Genomic DNA, 23,914 nt, shown 5'->3' on the forward strand with positions numbered 1-23,914 from the left:
ACTTCAAATGTGACTACTTTTCCAATCTTTAAATTACAATATTAAAAACATGATAGCCACAACATAATTGATGGAGAATTAATATGTTTTAACAATGACTTTATTCAGTATGATATCTTGTGATTTTAAGAGAAAAACCACTGTATCAATAGTTATAGAGTTGAACTTCATTTAGTGGTCAAACTCTGATCACATTACTTAACCTATCTGAGGCCCATTTTTCTAAATGTAACATTAAGTGATTAATTTATTTGATGAAATGGTCACATCACAATACTTGAAGAATAAGAATAGAAAACCAAATTAATAAGTGTACCTCCATCATGTGAAACAGTCACAACCTCAAGCAAATTATAAGATACACTTCCTTTGTAATAAAACAGACAAATTAAATGGAAACATTGATTAATTGAAAAATTAGGCCCAATGATTTCTTGTATAATTTAGTACAGCAGATGTTTCTGCTACTGAAAACATTTTTATTTTTATAATTACAAAACTAAAATATTGATTTATATCTAAAAGGTTTATCTTAAAGTTATTTGGTATTCCAGAGTATAAACTATTTTTATTACTATAATTTCTAAAAGTATTAACACTTTACTAATAAAAGTGGATAAAGCTTATAGGTTGATGACTTTGTTAAAGCATTTTCATTTTTAAAAAATGTATGATATTTCCTTTCAAATGCATTATCTATGAGAAGTCTGTGGAAAACAGAGTTTGAGATCTCATAATAATTATACTTATTAGAAACTGGATTTAATCAAAGGCTAAATAAAATTTAAGTCTTTGATATTTTAAAAATGATACCGTAGTAAGGGATCCTCTCTCTGCTTGTCCAGAAGTGTCAGCCTTGCCTCAGCTTCTGAAGCCTGGAAGAGTGCAGCTGATTCACGCCTTATAAAGGATTTCCCCCCACTCCTTTATCCTATTTTGTTCCTATTGTTAAGCAAAATATTATTATTATTTTAGCATTTGCTTCTGAGCTAATTCAATTATTTCCTGAAGCAAACAAGGTGTGGTATAATCTTCAAAAGGTGACATTTGTCCTTTCATTTCTCTCAGAAACATCATGGCTAATTATCTGTGCATCAGAAAAATAGAAGGCTTATTACTTAACATTTGACTCACTTGAAAATTTACTAACAAAGTGATAATTAGTGAAACTGACTACAAACTCTAGTTCTAATGAACATTTTCAGAATTAAGTCTGCTGCTTATATTTGTCTTGCTAGTAGGTGCAGATGTTGAAGACTCTAAGCTGGCAGAGAGTATTTGAAGATGGTAGCATCTTTTGTGTTCAATGTTAGCTTTTTAAGGTAAAATACTTTATTCCTAAACATCAGATTTTAGAGATCATAAAATGAGCTCAATTTAAACATTAGTAGTTGGAAGGCAGCTGCAAATGTTGCATTCTTTCTTGAATTTTCAAAACAAAAATAAGAAAAAGGTGACTAATTAGCCATTTTGACACCTCCTTAATATGTTTGTTACCACTAGACCAATAATAATTCTTTAAATAAATTGTAAAAGAAAGTATGTTATGCACCACAATAATTATCTTGCTCACAAGAAATGTTCTAGTTATTGAACAATACAAAATGTGAGCATTGTAGTAGTTTGACATTTGCTTTGATGTCAGTTATACTTTGATGATGTCAGTTATCGCCAGAAAGATTATGTATTTACACATAGTTAATTGGATTTGTGATGCTTTTCTTTCAACTTAGCTAACTCTGGTGTATCTTGGCATTGCTTTACCTGGTGATGAATTGAAGATCAGATGAGGTTCCTAGATTTTTTTATTCTGAAGGTGAATTTGAGGGCACGGGACACAGTGTCTCCTTGGTTATTGTTTTTTTTTCAATTTGTTCATATATATTTTAAAACAATTTTTTTTAGGAGAACAACCTAAAATCTAGATCAAGATGCAGGCCTAGATTTGTGTGCTTTTACAGACAAAGTGATTTTGTACATGAAGAAATAGACTTGAACAAATAAGTAATTAGCTCATAGTTTCAAGAGCCAGCATTTCAACCCAACTTTATCTTCAGTTTTTCATTTCCATTGGACCAAGATATTTTAAAGTTTGCTTAATTTATGTTAAGAGAATTTTTTATTATTATAGCGAACAAGACAAACTCTATCTTAGGCGGTTTTGTATCCCTATCAACTAGATTTCCTGGCATAAACATAGGCAATAAATGATGTTTTTGACCAAATGAATATATATGAGCTTCCTTTCCTTTTCTGACTTTGTTGTAAATTATATCTAATCCAAAATTCTATAGAATGAGAGAAAATGTGAGAATTACAACCACAAGATGCTTGCTCTCATTAAAGAGAGGCAGCCAACTTAAGTAGGAACAACTACAAATTGGGACTAATATTTGAACTTCCAAATTTTTACATAAAATTTTCATGTCAAGGAGGTTATGTAGTTGAACTTGTGCTTATCTTATTATCATTCTAGTTAATATAAATGTAATACACTAATAAGTATGGGAATATATTGATAATCATTCTTATTGGTTCCTGCTGTGGTTTCTTGTCTCTCTGCCTCTTGCTTTCTCTACCTTCCCAATACAATTTTTACTTTTTCATCTAAATAATCTTTCTAAACCACAATTAATATATTTACCACTTGCCTATAACTTTTGATGCTGATCATTATCTATATCAGCATTTCCCAAACCATGTTACACAGGGCATTGGTACCTAGAGTTCCGGGAGCTCCATGAACACTTCATGTACATATTCTCATTGAAATATTTCAGAAAATTTATTTCAATGTTTTTATCAATGCACTTTACATTAAAACTCCTTTTAGCTCCTTTAAAACAAAATAAAACAAAGCAAAGCAAAACAAAAATGAACAATCAATCAAACAAACAAAAAACCATGTTAATTCCAGTGAAACTGGCTCAGGAAATATGAACTGTTCTGTGAAATTTTAACCCAAATTGCTACACATGATGTGATAGTTAATTTTTTCAGTTAACAGGGCTAGGTTAGAGTACCTAACAGTTTGTTCAAACACTAGTTTGGATGTTGCTGTGAGGTATTTTATAGATGTGATTAACATTTACAATCAGTTGACTTTAAGTAAAGCAGATTACTTTTCATTATGTGGATGGGATTCATCTAATCAGCTGAAGGCCTTAAGAGCAAAGACTGACATTTTCTAAAAAAAGAAGAATCCTGCCTTGAGACTAAAACATAGAAACCATGTCTAAATTTCTGGTCTACTGACTTGCCCTGTGGATTTTGTACTTAAGACTATAATGTCAACTTTTATCTGAATTTATAGCCTACCAGCCAACCTGGGATATGGATTTTTAATTTGCCAGTTTCCACAAGTATATAAGCCAATTTTTGTTGTTGTTGTTAATCCTCACCTGAGGATATTTTTTCCATTGATTTTTAGGAAGAGTGGAAGAAAGAGGGAAAGACACAGAGAAACATCAATGTGAGAGAAACATATCAATTGGTTGCCTCCTGCAGGAGCCCTGACCAGGGCCTAGGCCAGGGAGGCGCCTGCAACCAAAATATGTGCCCTTGATGGGAATCAAACCCAGGACCCTTTGGTTCTCAGGCCAACGCTCTATCCACTGAGCCAAACTGGTTAGGGCAGTGGTCGGCAAACCATGGCTCGGGAGCCACATGCGGCTCTTTGGCCCCTTGAATGTGGCTCTTCCACAACATACCATGCGCAGAAGTAGGTTTTCGGCCTGGGAGAGTCTATTTTGAAGAAGTGACATTAGAACACTCAAGGGGCCGAAGAACCACATGGGGCTCGCGAGCCGCGGTTTGCCGACCACTGGGTTAGGGCTATAAGCCAATTTCTTTCTTTTTTTCTTCAGTTCTTTTTTTTTTTTTATTTCAAGAAAAATGATTTTAAATATGATAATGTTACATGCAATATACACCAATTATTCAAGAAAAATGATCTTAAGTATAATAATATTACATGCAATAAACATTAATACTTCAAGAATAAAAGGATTTTAAGTATAATAATATTACCCAAACTGTACTAACATAGTATGATATCACAAAAGTTGTAGGAAATATTAAAAATCTGCAAATAACAGGATTACTTCTATTCTATTCTCAAGTTTTTTTTCCCTTCTGGTTCTATTTTTGTTCATCAGTTTATGTTCATTATACTCCACAAATGAGTGAGATCCTGTGATATTTATCTTTCTCTGACTTGCTTATTTCACTTAGCATAATACTTTTAAAGTCTATTTTGTTGGGTATGAGTATTGCTACTCCAGCTTATTTTTTCTTTTCCACTTGCATGGAAATTTTTTTCCCATCCCTTCACTTTCATCCTGTGTGCCAGTTCTTAAAAGAAATTTCCTCCCCCCCATCTCTATATATATCATCTCTCTCTCTCTCTCTCTAACATCTAACTATCTATCATCTATCATCATCATCTATCTATCAATCATCTATCTATCTATTATCTATCTATCACCTATCTATTATCTGTCTATCTATCTATCTATCTATCTATCTATCTATCTATCTATCTATCTATCATCTATCTATCTCTAACATCTATCTATCTATCTATCTATCTATCTATCTATCTATCTATCTATCTATCTATCTATCTATCTCTAACATGAATCTATCATCTGTCATCTATCATCATCATCTATCTATCAATCATCTATCTATCTATTATCTATCTATCTATCTATCTATCTATCTATCTATCTATCTATCTATATCTATCTACCTATCTATCTATGGCTATCATCTATCTGTATCATTATTTTCCTCAACCCCTCTAGAGAATTCTAATATACATGGTCTGGCCCAATTGGATTATTTTTCTTTTATAAGGTTATAATGTCACAATTTGATATATCTGTTACTATTCTCTCTCAGATCTATTTGCTGTAACCTTATTGCAATATTATTGAGCACACCAAGTACTTTTATGTTCTGGATCTTTGCCCCTGCTCCTCCCTCTGCTTAAAACCAGTTATCCCCTTCTTGCTCTAGTAAACTCATATTCATCTCTGAATATCCATTTTATACCATCCTTCCTCAGAGAGCATTCATTGCCTAGTAAATAAAATGATTATTCAGTTTTATTTATTCATACATTTAACATGTTTATTGAGCATCTACTATGTTCAAAATGCTCAGGATTGAGCAGTGGACAAGAGGGTCATGATCCCTTCCCATTAGAATGGAATGATTAGCTGTGTTAGTCAGGACAGCCAATTTCATTCCTGTTGTTTTGGAGTTATTATTAATAGTGGCTCCTTTTAGTCTCAAAAGTGTTCTGGTTTTGATGATAAATTATGTGATCTTCTTAATTATGCAAACATAAAATATAGTAGGGAAGATAAATATTAAACAGACTAGAGGCCCAGTGCATGAAATTCGTGCATGGGGGTGTGTCCCTTAGCCCAGCCTGCACCCTCTCCAATCTGGGACCCCTCAAGGGGTGTCCAACTGCTTGTAGGATTGAGCCTAAATGGGCAATTGGACATCCCTCTCACAATCCAGAACTGCTGGCTCCCAACTGCTCACCTGCCTGCCTTCCTGATTGCCCCTAACTGCTTCTGCCTGCCAGGCTAATCACCCCCTAACCACTCCCCTGCTAGGGTGACTGATGCCTAACTGCTCCCTTGCCAGTCTGTTTGCCCCTAACTGCCCTCCCCTGCAGGCCTGGTCACCCCTAACTGCCATCCCCTGCAGGCTTGATTGCCCCCAACTGCCCTCCCTTGCAGGCCTGGTCCCTCCCAAATGCCCTCTCCTGCTGGTCTGATCACCCACAACTGCCCTCCCTTGCAGGCCTGGTCCCTCCCAACTACCCTCCCCTGCTGGCCATCTTGTGGTGGCCATCTTGTATCCACATGGGGGCAGCCATCTTTCACCACATGGGGGCAGCCATCTTATGTGTTGGAGTGATGGTCAATTTACATATTACTATTTTATTAGATAGGATGTTATGGGTTGAATTATGTCTTTTCCCTCACCACCAAATATATCTGAATCCTAACTCCAAGAACCTGTGGATGTGAACTTATTCAAATATAGGGGTCTTTGCAGATGTACCCAAGTTAAGAAGTCATACTGGATTATGTTGGGATAATCCAATTACTGGTGTCCTTATAAATTTGTATATAGAGACACACAAAAAGAACATCATGTGATGAGGTAGGCAGAGATTGTAGTGATGAGTCTATAAGCCAAAGAATGTCAAGGATTGCCAGCAACCACTAGAAGGTAGGAAGGAGCAAGGAAAGATCCTGTTCTCAAACTTTCAGAGATTATATGGTCCTTCTGACACCTTAATTTCAGACTTATATCCTTCAGAATTTTAAGAGAATTTATATTTTTTAAGCCATCTATTTTGTAGTAATTGTTAACTCAGCTTTAGGAAGTTAATACAACAGACAATTTTTTTTAAATTATGGGTGTTATAACAAGATATTGTGTATCATTGGGGCATTGTGATGGGAGAGACAATACAGGGGACTACATGGTTGAAGGAAGTGACATTTAGGGGAATGACTCAGGGAGAGTATAATGTGGTTTTAAATAGTACTCTATCTTGATTTTTCTGCTCAAATACACAATTGTTAAAGTAAGATTAATTAACCACCTCATCCCATGGTTTTGAAGTTCACTTTACCATGTAACTAAATTTTTGTTAAAATGTGTTTCTATGTTTTAACATACTACCATAAGCATTCTAGTTTATAGTCTACCCAATGGTATAAATCCTTATCCTTCCCAACTACCCCCATATCCCATATGTGCATACCATTTACTATCATCCAGTGTTTTTTTTCTTTTGCCTTTTTTATATGCAATAAAATTATGAGTCTCTATAGTATAATTTTATTTTTGGTGTCCTGAATTAAGTTATTCTTTCAACAAACAGTAGATTTTCATTTTGCTTACATCCCTCCTAACTTGCGAATCCTGTGTTAGAATATCAAACACACCTACACACAGTAAATCAGTTGCTGTCAAGATTTATTGAAGAATCAGCAAAGTGAAAACAGACTTTCAAAAGTCTGTGTCAGAAAAGGATGAAGATATATGTCCTTGAATTGCTAAACAAAGCATTAAGAAGAGTGTGATATCAGTGCTTAAGACCTGAAAAAAATTGACAAAAATTCAGGAAAGACATTTTAAAGAAAGAAAATTAAGTTGATTCATACCTTTACATACAATTTTGTTCTTGAAAAATGTATATATTTGTAAAATATCATTTTGCCTGACTCTATAGACCTTCAATACTTATGTTCTTACATGTGGGCACAAAACAATTACTGAAGAGCCTCAGTTCTTAGATGAATGAGGATTGCAGTTATATTTTTTAAAAGGTGAGAATAAAAAATTTTTTTTACATTAGTTCTTGTCACATTTCTTTACTCTTAGAGATTATACTGTTTTTTGTTGGTGATTTCATATTTTGGTCTCAAATGCTTATACAATTCTATTAATTATAATAAAACATTTCATAGGAGTATTACATTAAAAAACTTAAAAAATAAAAATAAGGTGAGAATCATTAGTTGCATACTCATGAAAAAATATGTTTATAATAGGCATTTTAGATCTTTTAACATTACTCTTTATATCTTTAACTCACAGTAAATTATGCAATTAAGTATTAACTAAAATGACATAAATCATTAAATGTAGCAGAAAGTGAGCTTTCTTATTGATCTCTTACTATCTCTGATTATTGGATAACTTAACCAAACTTTGTGATATGAGGGGAACTCTGGTAGTGTCAAGTTTTGTAAGTTTCCATAAACATATTTTGCTGCATTATCTCTATCCCTAAGCATCTACATTTTCTAAGTCCAATACTTGCCTTAAATGCCCACTTTCTTTTTTTATTACTTTTTTGCTTGTTGGATGCACTTCTTATATATTAAAACTGGATGTCTAGGCTATTACACAATTGGACATGGCACCTCTTTTGTTGCTTTCAAATCAGGAACTCATCTGGCTCTTCTTTCAGTAATTTAAAGACACCCATTTCAGTTGTAAAAGTGTCTTCCTTTTGGCTTGGATTATCTAGATCAGGGGTAGTTATGGAAAATGCCTCAGTAACCTCAGTCGTCTCAGTTACAGATTCCATTCCATTATTTTCAGATAAATCTTCCTCCATTGTAGGAGATGAATCTTCCAAGAGGTTCATAGGTACTGGTTTAGGAACAACGAAGTCATATCTGGATTCAATAGCAGTAAGCAAAACAGGATGGTTGTCTACTTCACTGGCAAATTCTCTCTCCATCCAAACATCAACTCCACCTGTAGACTCTTCATCAGTTAACAGAATACCTTCTGGATTATCTTTGTCTCTTTTGGCAGCAGTAGTAAATTCAAACACAGTGATGAACTTTTCCTCATCAGAATCAGTTAGTTTAGATACAGCATTGGGGTCATCTTCTGGAAGAATTAAGTCAATTTCAGTTATTTTATCTTCTGTAAAGGTAGTTATGTCTGGAATAGTAGTGAAGTTTTTTTCAGCAGTTGGAGCGATTTCAATCTCAGGAATAGAAGAGTCAGTCATCTGGACAACCTCATCAGCAGTGACGTCAGATTTAACTGAGGAACTATAATTGTGGACATCAGGTTCTCCCTTAGCTGGAAGGGCAGGGATGTCAGTAACACTGGAAGTGCTTTTCTTTAGTGAGTCAGAGACTTCAGAAGTTATTGAGACATCTTTATCTCCTGGATTAATGGTATCCAAGAGAATATCTTCTTTTGCCATGCTAGTAGGAAAATCTATTAAAGAAACAGAAGTGACTGGTGATGAGATATTACCAATTTTCACTGGAATGACATTTTCAGTAATAGAGTCATTAGCCATGGAGCTTGTAGTGCTGGTCAGAGTGGTAATTTCTTTCTCCAGATTGGTTGATGACTTAATATAGGACTCCATATTCTCTTCTGAATTTAGTCTTTCCTTTGGAGATGCAAGCCTATTGTTTGTAATTGTTGAAAAATCACATTCCAGTATATAGTCACTTACTGAAGTAATGTGGTCTCCTTCTGAAGTAATAGTTGTTTCTGATCTAGGAATAGTGTCAGTCCCAAAGAGAATGGCTGCTTCAGTTATTGTCTTACTGCTTTCTGTTGGAGGATGTGAATAAATTTTTGGCAAACCATCTTCAGCCATGGGACAAAGTGGCACCATGCACACTCACAGGTCTTTCTCTGAGCCTAGTGGTATCCCCAGGCAGGAGAGTGGTATTCATTATAGTGACTGAAGCATTGGTCATCATGGTGATTGTTGCATCAACCACAGGGCCAGTGGCTCTGGCTTCCCTTGGAGGTTGTTTTTATGCCCTGATTGGGCACCTGGTATTGATATTATATAAAAAGACAGTAGAGTCTTCCCTGATTATGGAATTCACATTCACAGTCCAATATTTCAATAGCGAGGAACTCGCAGTTTCTGTGTTAGCAGGGGTGTGCCTTCCAATACAGAGTTAGTGTCATTTGAAACAGACACAGCAAAGTCTGCCAGGTACTTATGGGCTTAGCATCAAATGGGGAAACTCCGGGAGCTACAAGATTATCAGCATGAGCTTCAAGTTGCCTTTCCTTCAAGTAAGTAATAGGGTCTTTTGAGGTGAAGCATCTTCTCTTGTGATTCATGTGTTTAAATGTCTAAAAAATTAATGGCGGTTTGGCAGTGAATGAAGCTGCTGAGGTAATTAGGTAGTAAGAGTTCTGTTTTCTTCTTCAGAGAAGGAATTCCCACGTTTCCACTTGGCATAAAAATATGTTTTTTCTTTGTTGTAATTATGACTTTTCCTTGAATTAACTTGAAAAACAGTGAGAATGTCAGGTTTTGTAGTTTTAATTTCTTCAGGAATGTTTTCCTTTAGAAAATGTTATTTCAACCCCCAAGAGTTTTCTGGTAGGAAGTTGGAATTTTATATCAAAAATCACCCAGAAACAGATCAGGGTATGGAATAAGTATATTGGCCTTGGGCATTGTATCCTGGATTTCAGAGGGAGGGTTTTCTCTAATGATGTTAGTTATATCAGTCATCATTTTGTTTCACTATCATCCTTAAGGTTTAGCTAATTAGATAAAAGGAGATTGTAGTCATGTTATTTTTCCTCCAGTGTCATTAGAAGAATGAATTTTCAGACTTGGACACAACTAAATCTGAAAAACAACAGCAGCAGCATTCAGAGAAGTGGATTCCATCTCAAAGGCAAATGCTTATTCTTCTTAGACATGGACTCAGCCTCAAAAGGTACAGTATCTTCCCTTAGTTATTGGTCACCTATCATGATATTACCATTCTCTGTAGTAATATTAGATAGATTTTAAGATAAACATTTTTAATTTTAAAGATATGAGCAACTTCTCCAGAAATGTTTTTGCTTCAAGGGGCTGTCACTATTGAGGGCTCCAATGTCTTCGTTGACTCAGTGAATGAGGACAGCATCAGGGACAGGGAAAGAAGTCTCAAGTTAATGATAGGCACAGGTTCTTTATTTCTAAGTTGAAATGCTGTCAGTTCTAGTGGCAGTAAAGAAAGTATTGGCATTATTTGGGTTGACTAACAATGGCAAGTTTTTTAACTTCTATTTTTTTCTCCTCATCTAATGTTTATAAATCTTAATTCAGGTTAAGCCATGATATAAAAAAGAAGACTTGGTATCCTTTAGAGGGAATATTTTTTTGTGTACAAAAGGGTGAAAAAGATAGAGGTGTTAACTGTATAGCTCCAGGAAGTTATCTTTGAGTGCTTGGTATTTATGTTGAATAGAATTAGGAAAAAAAACAAAATATTCATCTTTTGAGCATTTAAATTCCTAGTTAGAAATGTCAGTTGAAATGATGATATCATCTTCAAAGATACTAATTTTTCAAATAGTCTTTAATTTCAGAGATTACTTTTGTGGTCACACCAATTCTGCTTATAGTAATAGAGCCATGGGGTAGAATCACACTTATTGTAGCAAAATGAGGCATTTCTCTCTAATGGAGAATATTATTACCATTATCCATGTTTATTAAATCATTGACTTAATAAAGGACGCTTTAGATTGAGAGTGTGTGTCTTCTGTCAAAAAGCAGAAGCATTTGATGAAAATCCTGATGGGATTGCTGGAATTTTAGCAATGTTCAAGATAGAATTGGAGCCATCTGCTCTAGGAAATATATTATACTCACATTTGACCAATAGATCAATGCCATAAAAGATATCATCTGACTTAAGGACAGATGACCAGATTAAGTTTGAATGAAATGATGAGTTTTATTTTATCTGAATAGTAGTTCCTTCCATTGTTGTTATGTACAATTTTAAAAGAATCAACTAAGAGAAGTGTTGTCTCCTATGGACACTAGAATTCTTATTTTAGAGTTTATATACTAGCTTTGGATTTTGTAATTTATTGGAGGAAACAGTTATTAACCCTCATTAAAGTGGTTATAATTGTTATTGGAATGTAGGTGCTAAGGAAGTTTCAGGTTCAATATCTTCATTCACAAAAGAATTCTCACCTTCAGAAACAACAAAGGAAGTAAGAGAATCAATTAATTAAATTTTGAGATTTGGTTCTACCAACATTTTGCCCTCTCCCCTTCAGTGATTGGAATCTTGGGTATACGAGTAAAGAAAATTGTAGTGGAAGGATGTGTTGGCCTTTGGGGTCAGTACTCCTTTGTTTTCAGGGAAGATGGCATTTATAGTATGGTCAGTCATGACCCTCATATCTGCTTTGTTGTTGGTAGGCTCCTCAGGGATATCATTTGGAATGATTTTTTTTCTATCTGTGACTGAGGGATACCAGCATAAAGAATGTTTTTTGTTTTTTTTTCAACCTTGTTAGCTTATGGTACAAAATAAACCTCTTGAAACCTAGGAAATATTTTTTCTATCTCAACAATGGATTCATGTGTAGCACTTATGCTTTCTGAAGTTTGAAATTCCTATCTGTTGCTCTGAGATTTGCTACATTAAATTCCAACCGAGAATTTCCTTCTACTGCAAAAATGATCTCCATTTAAGGTGAAGATTTTTTCATCATTATGAATAATGGTAATTACTTCTTTGAGCAAGGTTGAATTTTCAGCCTTATATAAAGTGGCTGAATAGACCCATCTGGGAGGAATCCTTGTGTATGTGAAAGGTTAAATAAGCTGTTACAAGACACTTTATAATCATTATTGATTGATTTATTATCAGCAATGACATTTCTACTTACAAGATAAGGCTTTGGGATAACATTTTGGACAGTTTGGATAACATTTTCTATATTTTACATTTGTAAGGCAATCCATTTCAAATTCAGTAGCTGTGGTTTTTTTCTGCAGAAACTTTGGTTGTTTTCTTTGTGTAATACAAATTTGGTTTATTCATTATAAAAAAAGTAGAAAACGTATGGTTCTTTTTTCTGGTTCTAAATATTTTTTCAGGTTCTAAATTTTGATTACTAGAGTCATCAATATAAAAAAATTGTTCTTGGTGACAACGGTAACAGATATTTTAGGTTTCACATTGGCCATATTGTCTGAAGAACCAGTGGAATCAGCTCGGAAAACAATATATGTAGACTAAAAAACAGGCTTTGGTGCCGCTAATATTAATAGTTGGGTAATACACGATTATACCTTTTACAAGTCTGGGGTTGCAGTTTATTTACTAGGAGCATTAGAAGTTAGGATGAGAGGTTGAAGTAGTTCCAAAGATCTAAGTCTTAGAAACATGACACTCTCTGATGATATAAGGCAATAATGGCCAATGTTATTTTTATTCTTAGTGGAGATAGCAGGAGCATTGGGCACATTAGCAGACATCTTTTTCAATGGATAAAAGAAAGTAAGAGTTGTGTTGATTGCACTTTCTGTGTTTTCATTCACAGTGGAGATGTCATCCCTGGAAAGCTGAGCTAACAAAAATTACTGCAGGTATACACGTTTCATCTTCAGTAAAATCAGATATACTAGATATGGTAGTGTCTACTCTCTTGGGTGTAAATGTCTTATAAATGGTAGGTGATATTTTTTTTCCTGAGAAAATATCACTGTTTATTTAAAGCATGATTAGTATCCTGCTGTCAACTATAGATTTTGTGTCTTTAAAAAGGGAATATTCAATTATTATAGTTCCTAAGTTAAGGACTTCAGAGAGAGAATTTTGTCATCATCACCATTTATGGTACCTTTTCCCACAGATATTTTGACAGAAAAGCTAGAAGTAAAATTATTACTAGCATCAACTAGGAAGTGAGTTGTAGTCTGTGAGTTTGGGTATTGACGTTGTCGTCAAAACATTTGAGAAAAATGGCATCAGTGTTAGAATTCTTGCTTTTATGTCTAAGAATCACAGATTGGCAATTTTCTTTAGCTTTAAACTCTGGGGGGGGGGTGTGCTTTTTTAGATACACTGAAGCAGAAACTCTGGTATATGGTGCATGAGACACATGTCTTAGAGGGATATATGAATACACTCACTTTTAAAGGGAATTATTTGATCTGTTCTCTAATTCAAAGGCATGCTAACATACGATCTATTCAGAACCACTGTTTTCATACATAATAATCAGGTGGTCCACATATACTGGGGTGATTTTACCTGCAGAAAAATTGCCATCCACCCTTTCTGAAATGTCTTCTGTAAAATAAATGATTTCCTATTCAGCAGCTGTCTCTTTCTCTGTTATATCTTTGTGGTCACATATATTCCCTTTAAAAGTACTTGCCATGTCTTTTTCAGAGGTAATAATAATAGGTGAAAGAATAACTTTATCAGATAGAATAATTATTTTATCAGATGGAATAATAGTATAATCAATCATTTTTGTGGTATCTTTCCCAATAATTGTAACAGGAACAAGTTTAGAATATTTTGAAGTTCCTATGGATGTTGTAAAATCAGAAGGAGGAAATCTTAACCGCCATTGTAGACCATATAAACCAGCTGGAATATTTGTGATGGGCCCTCCTGTATTAGTGTCTTCATCATGAGAGGTAGGCCTAGTCGCTTTTGGAAGAGTTAATGTGGAATCAGCTAAAAAGATTCCTTTTAAATTGGAAGGTATTTGAGGCCTGAAGGAGGAAGTAGCATCAAATGTAACAGTGAAATAATTATTCATAATATTGTCACCCTCAGAGAGAGGATTAGACTTAGTTGCTGACAAAAAGATCTTCCTGATAGAGGGGATGAAAACTAATGTATTTGTAAAATGACTTAATTCCAGTTCAGCAGCTGGATCTTCTTGATTAAAAATATTAGCTATTTTTCTTTTCCTATCGACATTATTTTGAGAATCTTCTCTAGGGGAAAAGGCTTTCATCATTGCTCTTAGAGATTTGGAATACATCTTGTCAGTCTTAGTCTTATGATTATCAGGAGTATCTCTCATCATAGAGAAAAATGAATCAACTTCACCGTCTGTGGTACTACCTGCAAAAGTTGATCCAGTTGGAGGAACATTCCATGGATATAAATTAACGTCAGCCTGACTTATTACAATTTGTCTCTCTGGAACATCACCTCCATTAATGGCATCGGCATATTCAGTTGCCCTCTCTAACATTTCTGACCAGGTTATTAAAGATTCAGGCAAAGAGTTATCTGTCATTAGGTCAGAGGTTTCAGGATTTTCATTTAAGGAATTAGAAATAAGCATGCCAGATGTTAATAGAGATGGTAATCTTCTAGATATAACATTATCTTCTCCAGAACCACCACCTACATAACTACCTTCAGTGGAAAGAACAATGGAATCACTCATAGTGTTGGCTGCCTTATTCAGAGGTGAGGAAAAGATTGAAGCTATGTTGTTTTCTTCTTCACTATGTTTACTGCTGAAAGAAAGATCATCAGGAATGACATTGAACTCAGTCAAAGGAATACTTTTCTGTGAATGGGGCATATCTGCCAAGTTTTGTTTATGTTTAATTGCATCTAATATGGCTAATGTGGTGATTTTTGCTTCATCTGGGATAGCATTATTATAAAAAGCAGAGGAGACATCTTTCCTGTTGAATCGGTCTTTAAATTCTGTAGGACTAGTGATCACAGCAGGATCAATAGGATCAGTTATGAATATCCTGCTCTTTCCCATTCTTGTTATTAATTTCAGGTCTGGAACAAATGGGTACATAATTCTTTTGCCTTTAGGGAGAATAATGACTGAGTTTAGAGAATTATTTTCCATAACTGTTTTATCTAGAAACTCAGGGGGAAAAATCCAACTTGAATCAGAGAATAAGTCATAGATCTGGGAGCCTTAATATTAAAATTGATAGTAGAACCTTTGAGAACAGTAGCATCATTTTCAGAATTAGGATTTTCTTCTTTGGGAACTAAGCTTTGGTGTTTTTTGGTAGTTTTGATATCAATTGGCAATCCTTGCAGAAAAGATTCCAAGATTGTAGCACTGGCAAAGGGTGCATGAGACTCAAATACATTGAAGTCCTTAGCGAGTGTGATCTTTTCTATAAGGGGACCATTTTCTTCCTTCACTAATTCAAAAACATAATTATCTTCAACATATTGAAGGGCATCATCAATAGGCATAATAGTTATTATATCATCATTGTTTGGAATACTTTCACCTGCCAAAAAGGTGTTATGTGTATCTTTTGAAATATTTTCTATAAAAGAAATTTCTTCAGTGGATATATCTTTCTTTTTAAAAACCTTATCTCCAAATTTACTGTTATTAATCATATTAATAGTGTTTTTCATGTCCTTTGTTGAAATAATGACAGTAGGTAAAATGATGGCTTTTTCAGATGGAATATTTCTTTCTCCAGGTAGAACAATATTATTAGTCTTTGTTATGGTATCTTTTTCCATTTTGATAACTGGATCAAGTTCAGAAGACTCAGAAGAAAGAAGAGTTGATTTCCATGATGCTAGGTCATATGTCCCAGTGGGAGAGTTTGCAATGGTTTCTTCGGTAGTGACTTTAAGCGAAGAGCTTTTATCATTAGACCTATATGCTTCTGGAAGACTTAGTGTGGAATCAATTGAAAATATTTTTTTTAAATTGAGGGGTGCTTGAGGTTTAGTAAAAGTAGAACCAAGTTTAACAGTGAAAGAATTATCTTTCAATGAACTTGCATCTTTTGGAAAAATATTGCCTGCTTTATAAATATCAATTTTTTCCACATTGTTGTCATTCTTGGACAAAGTATTAGGCTTGGTTACTGAGGGAAAGATTTTCTGCATGGATGGACTATGAACAGTTGCATTTATAATGTGACTTAAGTCAAAGTTAGTAGCTAGATCTTGATCAGAAAAATTAGCTATTTTTCTTTCATAATAAACCCCATGTTGAGAGACTTTTGTAGGAGAAAAGGCTTTCATGATTGTTCTCTGAGGTTCAGAATATGTTTGATCTGTATCAATTTTAGAAAGACCAGTAGTTTCTCTGTTTACTAAGGACAGTGAATCAAATTCACTGCTTGTGGGATTGTCTGAAGAAGAAGTAGAACCAATGGGGAGTTCAGTTGAGGTCAAGAAATAAACCTTGAGGCCATTCTTCTTTTTAAGGGGACTATCACCATCATTAATAGAATTAGGGTATTCAATTGTTGACTCAAACTTGTTTGACCATGCAATTGAAGGATTAGCTAAGAAGTTACTTGTCACTGGGTCAGAGATTTCAAGATTTTTAGTTAAGTCATAAGGAATGAACATGGGCTTTTCTCGGATTTGTAGAGCTAGAAATCCTCTCAATTTACTATTGTCTTCTGACAGTATAGAATCACTCCCTTCATAACTACTCTCAGTTGAGACAATAGTAACATCATCCACAGTGTCAACTCTATTCACTGGTGAGGAAGAAATTGAAGCCCTGTTGTTTAAAATTTCAGTATCTTCATTGGTAAAAGGAAATTTGCCTTCAGGAATGATACTGAAGTCAACCAAAGGAATAATGCTGTCCCATGAGTGTTGTGTCTCTGCCATATTAGTTTTACCATTAATAGTTTTACCATTTACATGGTCCACTCTGGATGACAAGATGTTTTCTGCTTGACCTTGAGCATCAGTGTTATAAATACCAGATGAAGTGACCTTCTTGTAGAATTGATTTCTATTTTTTAATGGAGAGGTAATCACAATAGGATCAGTGGGTTCATCTGGGAACATCATTCCCTCAACCATGGTTGCTATTATTTCTGAGTCTGGAACAAGGGTATATTCTGTCTTTTTGTCTTCAGGGAGAATGATGATGGTGTCATCTTCTAGAGTGTCCCTTTTCAGAGTTGTTTTACCTATAAACTTGTGAAAATTCTCACTTTCACGTGTTTCAGAGTGACTCATGGATTTGAGAGCCCTAGAATTCATATTGTCAGTAGAACTTTTGGGAACAGCAGCATCAAGATCAGAACCAATGAGTTCCTCTCTAGTTATCAAATTTTGCAATATTTCTTTAGTTTTGATCTCAGTTGGGGTACCTTGAGGTAAATATTCAGAAGCATCAGCACTGGAGTAGAATGTATGTGACTCAACTATTTTGGGGCCATAATTGGCAGTAGTCCTCTTGATAATAGGATTGTTTTTTCCCTTCTGTGGTTCAAGGACATATTCATTTGCAGCATACTCAAGAACTCTGTCATCAAGAACAGTGCTTATTATATATTCATTATTTGGAATATTTTCACCACCCAAAGCAATATCTGAAATGTTTTCTGTAATAGAAACTACTTCATATTCAGGGATTATATCTTTCCCCACAAAATATCTGTGTGCAAATTTTTTATTAAGAATAGTGTTCCATATGTCTTTTGTTAAAGTATTGGTGTTTGGTGAAATAATGGCTTTGTGAGATGGAGTATTTCTTTCCTCAAATGGAATGTTATTATTAGTCTTTGTTGTAGTACCTTTTTTCATTTCGACAACTGGATCAAGTTCAGAATATTTAGATAAACTTACAGAAGTTGTGGAATCAGGAGAAAGGGTTGATTTCCATTGTAGTTCATATGTTCCAGTGGGAGCATTGTGATCCAAACCTGCTGTGCCTATGTCTTCATCAGAAGAAACAGAGTTTTTATATTTTTGCTTTACAGTCTTTTCCAGAGTAATGGGGGAATCAGCCGGATAGAGTCTTTTTAAATTGGGAGAAGCTTGAAGTTTAGCAGAAATATTAAATTTATCAATAAAAATATTATTTTTTGATGTCCTGGAATCTTCTAAAACAAAATTGCTTGCTCCAGAAACACTGAGTTTCTCCTCCTTGTTGTTATTGCTCTTGGAGGAAACACTGGAATCAGGGGTAGAGAGAAATCCTTTTTCCAAAGGTGGAATGAGTACTGTTGCATTTATAATGGGGCCTGAATTGAATTTAGTAGCTTTGTCATCCTCAGCAGAGAGTTTAACCATTCCCCTTATTTCAGAAGGGAAAGGGCTTATTTGTCTATGTGAAAAGACTTTCATTATCATGCTCAGAGGTTGGGCATCTGTCTTAACTTTAAAATTAACAGCGTCTCTCTCCACAGTAGATTTTGAAATGGCCTCATCATCTGTGGAACTCCTGGTAAAAGTTATTGAGTCAATAGGTGAAATAATGGAATCCAAGGGGTGGGGCTGAAGGTTTCTTTGAATTTGAATATCCTCATTTTCTGAAATATCAATTCCATGAATAAGTTCAAGGTATTCAATCACTGTCTCTAATTCTCCTGACTTTGAGGAATCAGTTAAGGAGTTATCACTTATTAGGATGGAATCCTCATTTAAGACTTTAGGCATGAGAATGACACTTTCATTTGTTAGTAAAAATGGGAATTCTCTAGACCTAGCATTATTTTCATGAGGTTGCATAGACTCACCCCCTTTATAACTGTTCTGAAGGGAAGGAGTAGGGATATCAGCCATAGTCTCAGCTGTATTCACAGCTGAAGAAGAAATTGAAGGCTTGTTTTTTGTATTTTCAGAATCTTTATCAACAAAGGGAATTTCATTACCAAGGTTGACATTGAATGTAACTGAAGGAGCAGCGGCATCTTGTGAAGGGTAATTCTCTGCTTTAAAAGTTTTGTCTTGATTATATTCTGACTTGGGTGAAATAGTGGATTTCCTCTGTTCATAAAAAGCAGTGTCTGGGACATATCTTCTATAGAGCTGGCCTTTCCATATTATTGGAGTTGTACTTATGGTGATATCAGAGATTTCATCTGAGAATGACCTGCTTTCTACTATAGTTTCTATTGATTCTTCCTCTGGAGCATTGATTTTCTCAATCCATTTGCCTTCTGAAAAAATGGTGATGATGTCATTTTCAGGTAGGGTACTACTTTCCAGAGTGAAATAATTTGGAACCTTGGAGGAAATTTTTTTATTTGCATCTGTTAAGGAGTGAGTCATGGTTCTAGTTGACTTACTTTTGAACTTGGTAGTATAATCTTTGAGAAAGCGGCTATCTTTGTCCAAATCAAGGTTTTCTTTTCTGGAGATAAGAATTTGGTATTTTTGTTTAGTTTTGAGTTCTACAGGATTTTCATTCAATAGATTCTCAGTGACATGCGCAGTTGGGAAGGGAGCATGAGATTCAAATCTATGGAGTCCTTGAAGGAACGTAGGTGGTTTTTTTATGGGGCTTTTTCCTTCTTCTCCAACGTTAAAGATATTTTCCTCTGATACATATTTAATAGTACTGTCATCAAGGCCAACAGTCAATAGATTCTTATTAATTGGATTGTTTTCTCCTACTGGAAAAACCACATCTGACTCTGCTGAAAAGTCTTCATCTTGATTTACATTGTCTTTTTCTGTAGAATCTACATATCTTTTTTCATTTATAATATTCCTTATGCCATCCATAAAGATAATGTTATCAGGTGAAAGGATTTCTTTATCAGGTAGGACAGTCATATCATTAGATACAATAGACTCATCAGTCATTTTTATGTTGCTCTCTCTCATATTGAGTGCTGGATTAAGTTCAGAATGATTGATTTTAATAAATTCAGCAATAAAATCAGTAGGAGGAAGAACTGGTTTCAAGGGTAGATGATGTAAGTTATTATAAGAGTTTGTAATATACCCCTCTAAGTTATCATTATCAAGAGAAAATGAACTCCCAGCCATGGCTTTTGTCAGCCTTGTTGTGCTCACTGTGGAATCAGGATAAAACATTTCTTTTAAAGTTCCAGGTGCTTTGTGTTCAGAAGAAGCAACATCAGGCTTAAGGATGAAAGAATTAATGTTCAGTGAATTTATGTCTCTCAAATTCATGGGAATTCTGGTTTCAGAAATATGAGATTCATCCTCTAAAACAGCTGTATCTTTCCTGAGGAATGCATTGGCCTCAGTTTCTGAGGTAGTGGTTTCTTTTGCAGATGGATCGATAATTGCTTTTTTTACATGGTGACTTATAGCAAGGTCAGAAGTTTGACTTATCTGCCCTTTATTGTGGATTATAGGTTGAAGGGCTATATCAGGTGCAAAGGCCATAGTGTCAGTTTTATCACTAATGCTCACATTTTCAGTGGTAGCTATATCAGTGACTATATTTACAGGATTCTCTGAAAAAGAAGTAGGATCTTCCAGAGAAACAGAGGAGATCATAGAGAAGAGCTGAGGGTCACTTTGCAAACTGTTAACTTCCCTATTTTGGTCAATAATAATAGAGTCTTCACCCAATGGCTCTGATACCTGTAGTGCCACTAATTTGTCAGCTAAAGAATCATCATTTTCACTAAGAGCAATTGCAGTTCTCAGTCTATTCTGATTGGGAATGAATAAAGATTTTAATTTTATGTACAGGAAACCATCTACTGCAGATATGATTGATTCACCATTTTCATTGCTCTTCTTTGAGTCAAAGGCAGAGGCACTATGTGAAACAGTGGTGGCATTTGTTGGCATTTTGTTGGCATTATCAGGATTTAGAGAAGCTATTGAAGCTGCTTTTATTATACCCTTAGTGACTTCACCAACATAAGAGATATTCTCAACTTGGGAGGCAATGTCCTGAGCCAAGGGGTTAATGTAATTCTCTGAAGGCATTACTTCAGAGAAGTCCATTTTGTTTTCATTGGCTTTTGATTTTTCTGATGTGATGGAATCTGCTAACTCAAGGGCAGCTGTGTTATGAACATTAAATGAAATGCCTTTCCTGTAAGAATGAGCTTGACTTTTTATAGGAATGGAAATCACAGCATCGTCACTGGGGACAGTGTTAAAAGTTCTGCTCTTTCCCTTGGTAATTGTTTTTCTGTATGGTGCAAAGAAATACTTCATTTTTTTATTTCCCAAATCAGAAACTTCAGGGAGAATGAGGACATCCTCTACACTTAGCATGCCCTTTCCTGCAGATGATTTATCTTGAAACTCAGAGGGAAAAGCCTCATCTTCACCAGTTAGAGAAGGCACCATAGTTTCCAGATGCTGAGTGTTGAAGTTTTTGATGTAATCTTTGAAAGAAGCATCAAAAATATCAGAGTCAGCATTTTCTTCTTTGAGAATAAAAGTTTGGTAATTTTCTTCAGTTTTAAACTCAGGGTGAGCTATTCTATACAGAAGACTCTTTGAGGTCTCACCTTTGGGAAAGGGTATATGAGACACAAATCTATTGCGTCCATATGCAAACTGAATAGATTTTTTAATAGAATTATTTTCTTCCCTCTCTAGTTCAATGGTGTGCTCATTTGAAATATATTCAGAATCACTTTTATCAGGTTCAATTATGATTAAGTCCATAGCATCTAGATTATTTTCCTTTGCCATAGTTGTCACCGGTATATGAATAAAGGAATAATCCCTCAATGTATTTGCATATCTCAGTGATAGAGGAGTACCTATTTCAGATACATGGTAGTAAAAATTTTCCACATTTATGTCTTCAGAGGAGACAGGTGTGGACAAGGTCACAGGTATATTGCTTGTATGAGAATTTTTTATGCTACCTGTAGCAATTTTATCTTTCTCTGTTCCTGGATCAGTTTGGTCATAAATATAGAATGCATAATTTTTGCTGGAAGTTCCTTTACCTAATAACACAGTGTTTTCCAGAGTGGGGTTTAAATGATTTTTCATAAGAATCCTAAAATCTGATGTTGTAAAGGTAGATCTTTTTTTAGGGGGAAAGGTATATCCCTTTGGGACATTTTCTTTCACCACTGGATAAAGAATATCCCTACCAAAGAAGGCATCCTGTTCAGCACCACTATTACTGTTCCTAATAATCAATGTTTCTTGAAACTCAGGAGTAAATTTCCCAAGTAGAGGTTTTGAGACTTCAGCTATATAGGATGTTGCAGGATTCTCAAATTCAAGTTTGTTGGCTGTGGTTCGGGTTGCTCCTTTGAATCTGATAAAGTTATATACATCAGAGTTAAGAGAATAATGTTTAGCTGCCAAGTTGTTGCCATTAAGAACATTATCACCTGCAATAGGTATAATATAATTATGATCCCTCACATTTTCTTCTTTAAGTATATTTTCTTCCTCTGCCATAATGTCTATGTCTTCTGGGGGATCGGCTACATAGTTCAATGTTATATCTTCCTTGAAAGAGTTTTCAGATTCATATCTTGGGATATAAAATGTATTATCAACATCTCCTTTAGAAGCAGTAGTGACAGCTACACTCAAAGTTGCTGGGGTAGATGTACTATGAAAAGTTTTTGGTATTATAATATCTGCCAAAGAGGTCTTTTTCACAGGGTTTGTTGCTTGAGGAGGGGCAATAGACTTCATAAAGGTTGAGGAATCAGCTGTTAATTGAGTGCTATCACCTCTAGACACATTGGGATCTTCTCTGGAAATGGTAAATTCATCTCCTAGTTTATTAGGTTTATTGTTAAAGGTATTAACTTTATTCATGATCAGAATACCTTTCTTTATTGGTGAGGTGGCAACTATTGAAGCCAAGTCTGTTATAACTTCACTGTTTTTATCTACAGAGGAAATATCATAAGGCTCGGTGGTAATGCCAAGAGGGATATTTATTTCAGTCCCAGCCATTTTGTCTTTTCTGGTCAGCCTCTTACCATTGCTTGAAGTGACAGTAGCAGAGGTTTGATAGCCATCACTATCATCAATAAGGTGTGTGTTGTCCATTGTGGAGAGTGATAGTTTATGTTTTATCATGCTCAGAGCAATATTTTGATTCTCTTTGGTGATAGTAAGTGGATTATCAGTGATTACATTGTAGTACAAATTAGGAAGGGTACGGTGATCCATTGTCCCAGTTTGGAGGATAGAATTGCTAGGTGTAAGAAATTTAGTGCCCTTTGCTGCTTCCACATTCTGTTTTACAGTTGCACTTTCACCCAAACCATTAACTTTTGTTTTGGTAGCCATTGTATTAAAATGTATTTTGTCATTTTCAGGTTTAGTGACATCATATAGAACATCAACAATTTCTTCCCCAAAAGAGCTAAAGTCGTCTCTCTCACTTATTGTTTCTTCAGCAATAGGTGTAATACTATTTAATTGGGAAAGAGACTTTGTGGTAACAACAGATCCATTTCTCTCAAAGCCACTGTTTCCTGATTCAAAATACTTGAAATTATGTGCCGGTGGAAGGCCTTCTTTTACCTGAAAAACAGCATCATCTTCCACTACAGATTTTACTTCTACATAGGGAGTCAATTCCTCTTCATTAGCCATTTCTTTGTCTATCAGACTTCCAAATATTTTTCTTGGTGGAAGAATACCAGCTGTCCTTGCAGACAGGGAGCTAATGGTTACAGTGGGCCTTCCTTCTGGCATCATGGCCTTATTAATCTTCAGATCAGAGCTGTCAATTGTATTTGTAGTTTGCTTACTTGCACTGGCAATGACATTGTATAAATCATTGGGAGAAATGAAATCAGCAGGAAGGAAAGTAGACTCCGGTGGAAGGTTCAAAGGATCTACTGATGCTTTATTGATTTTCCATTTTTTTATAATTCCATCGTTAATGAGATGAAGATTTTCAGCCA

At 34.9% G+C, this 23,914-nt stretch overlaps 1 protein-coding gene across 1 annotated transcript; it reads right to left on the reverse strand.

Annotated features, from left to right (window-relative positions):
• Positions 1 to 7,981: 7,981 nt before the first annotated feature.
• On the reverse strand, positions 7,982 to 9,196 carry CABS1 (calcium binding protein, spermatid associated 1; the record flags this gene model as incomplete). The annotated part of the gene is made up of 1 exon (XM_079778745.1): positions 7,982 to 9,196. The coding sequence occupies one exon, from the start codon at positions 9,194 to 9,196 to the stop codon at positions 7,982 to 7,984; it is 1,215 nt and encodes a 404-aa protein (XP_079634871.1).
• Between the last annotated feature and the right edge of the window lie 14,718 nt (positions 9,197 to 23,914).

Source organism: Cnephaeus nilssonii (genome assembly GCF_951640355.1).
Source record: "Cnephaeus nilssonii genome assembly, chromosome: 1".
Classification (NCBI taxonomy): domain Eukaryota; kingdom Metazoa; phylum Chordata; class Mammalia; order Chiroptera; family Vespertilionidae; genus Cnephaeus; species Cnephaeus nilssonii.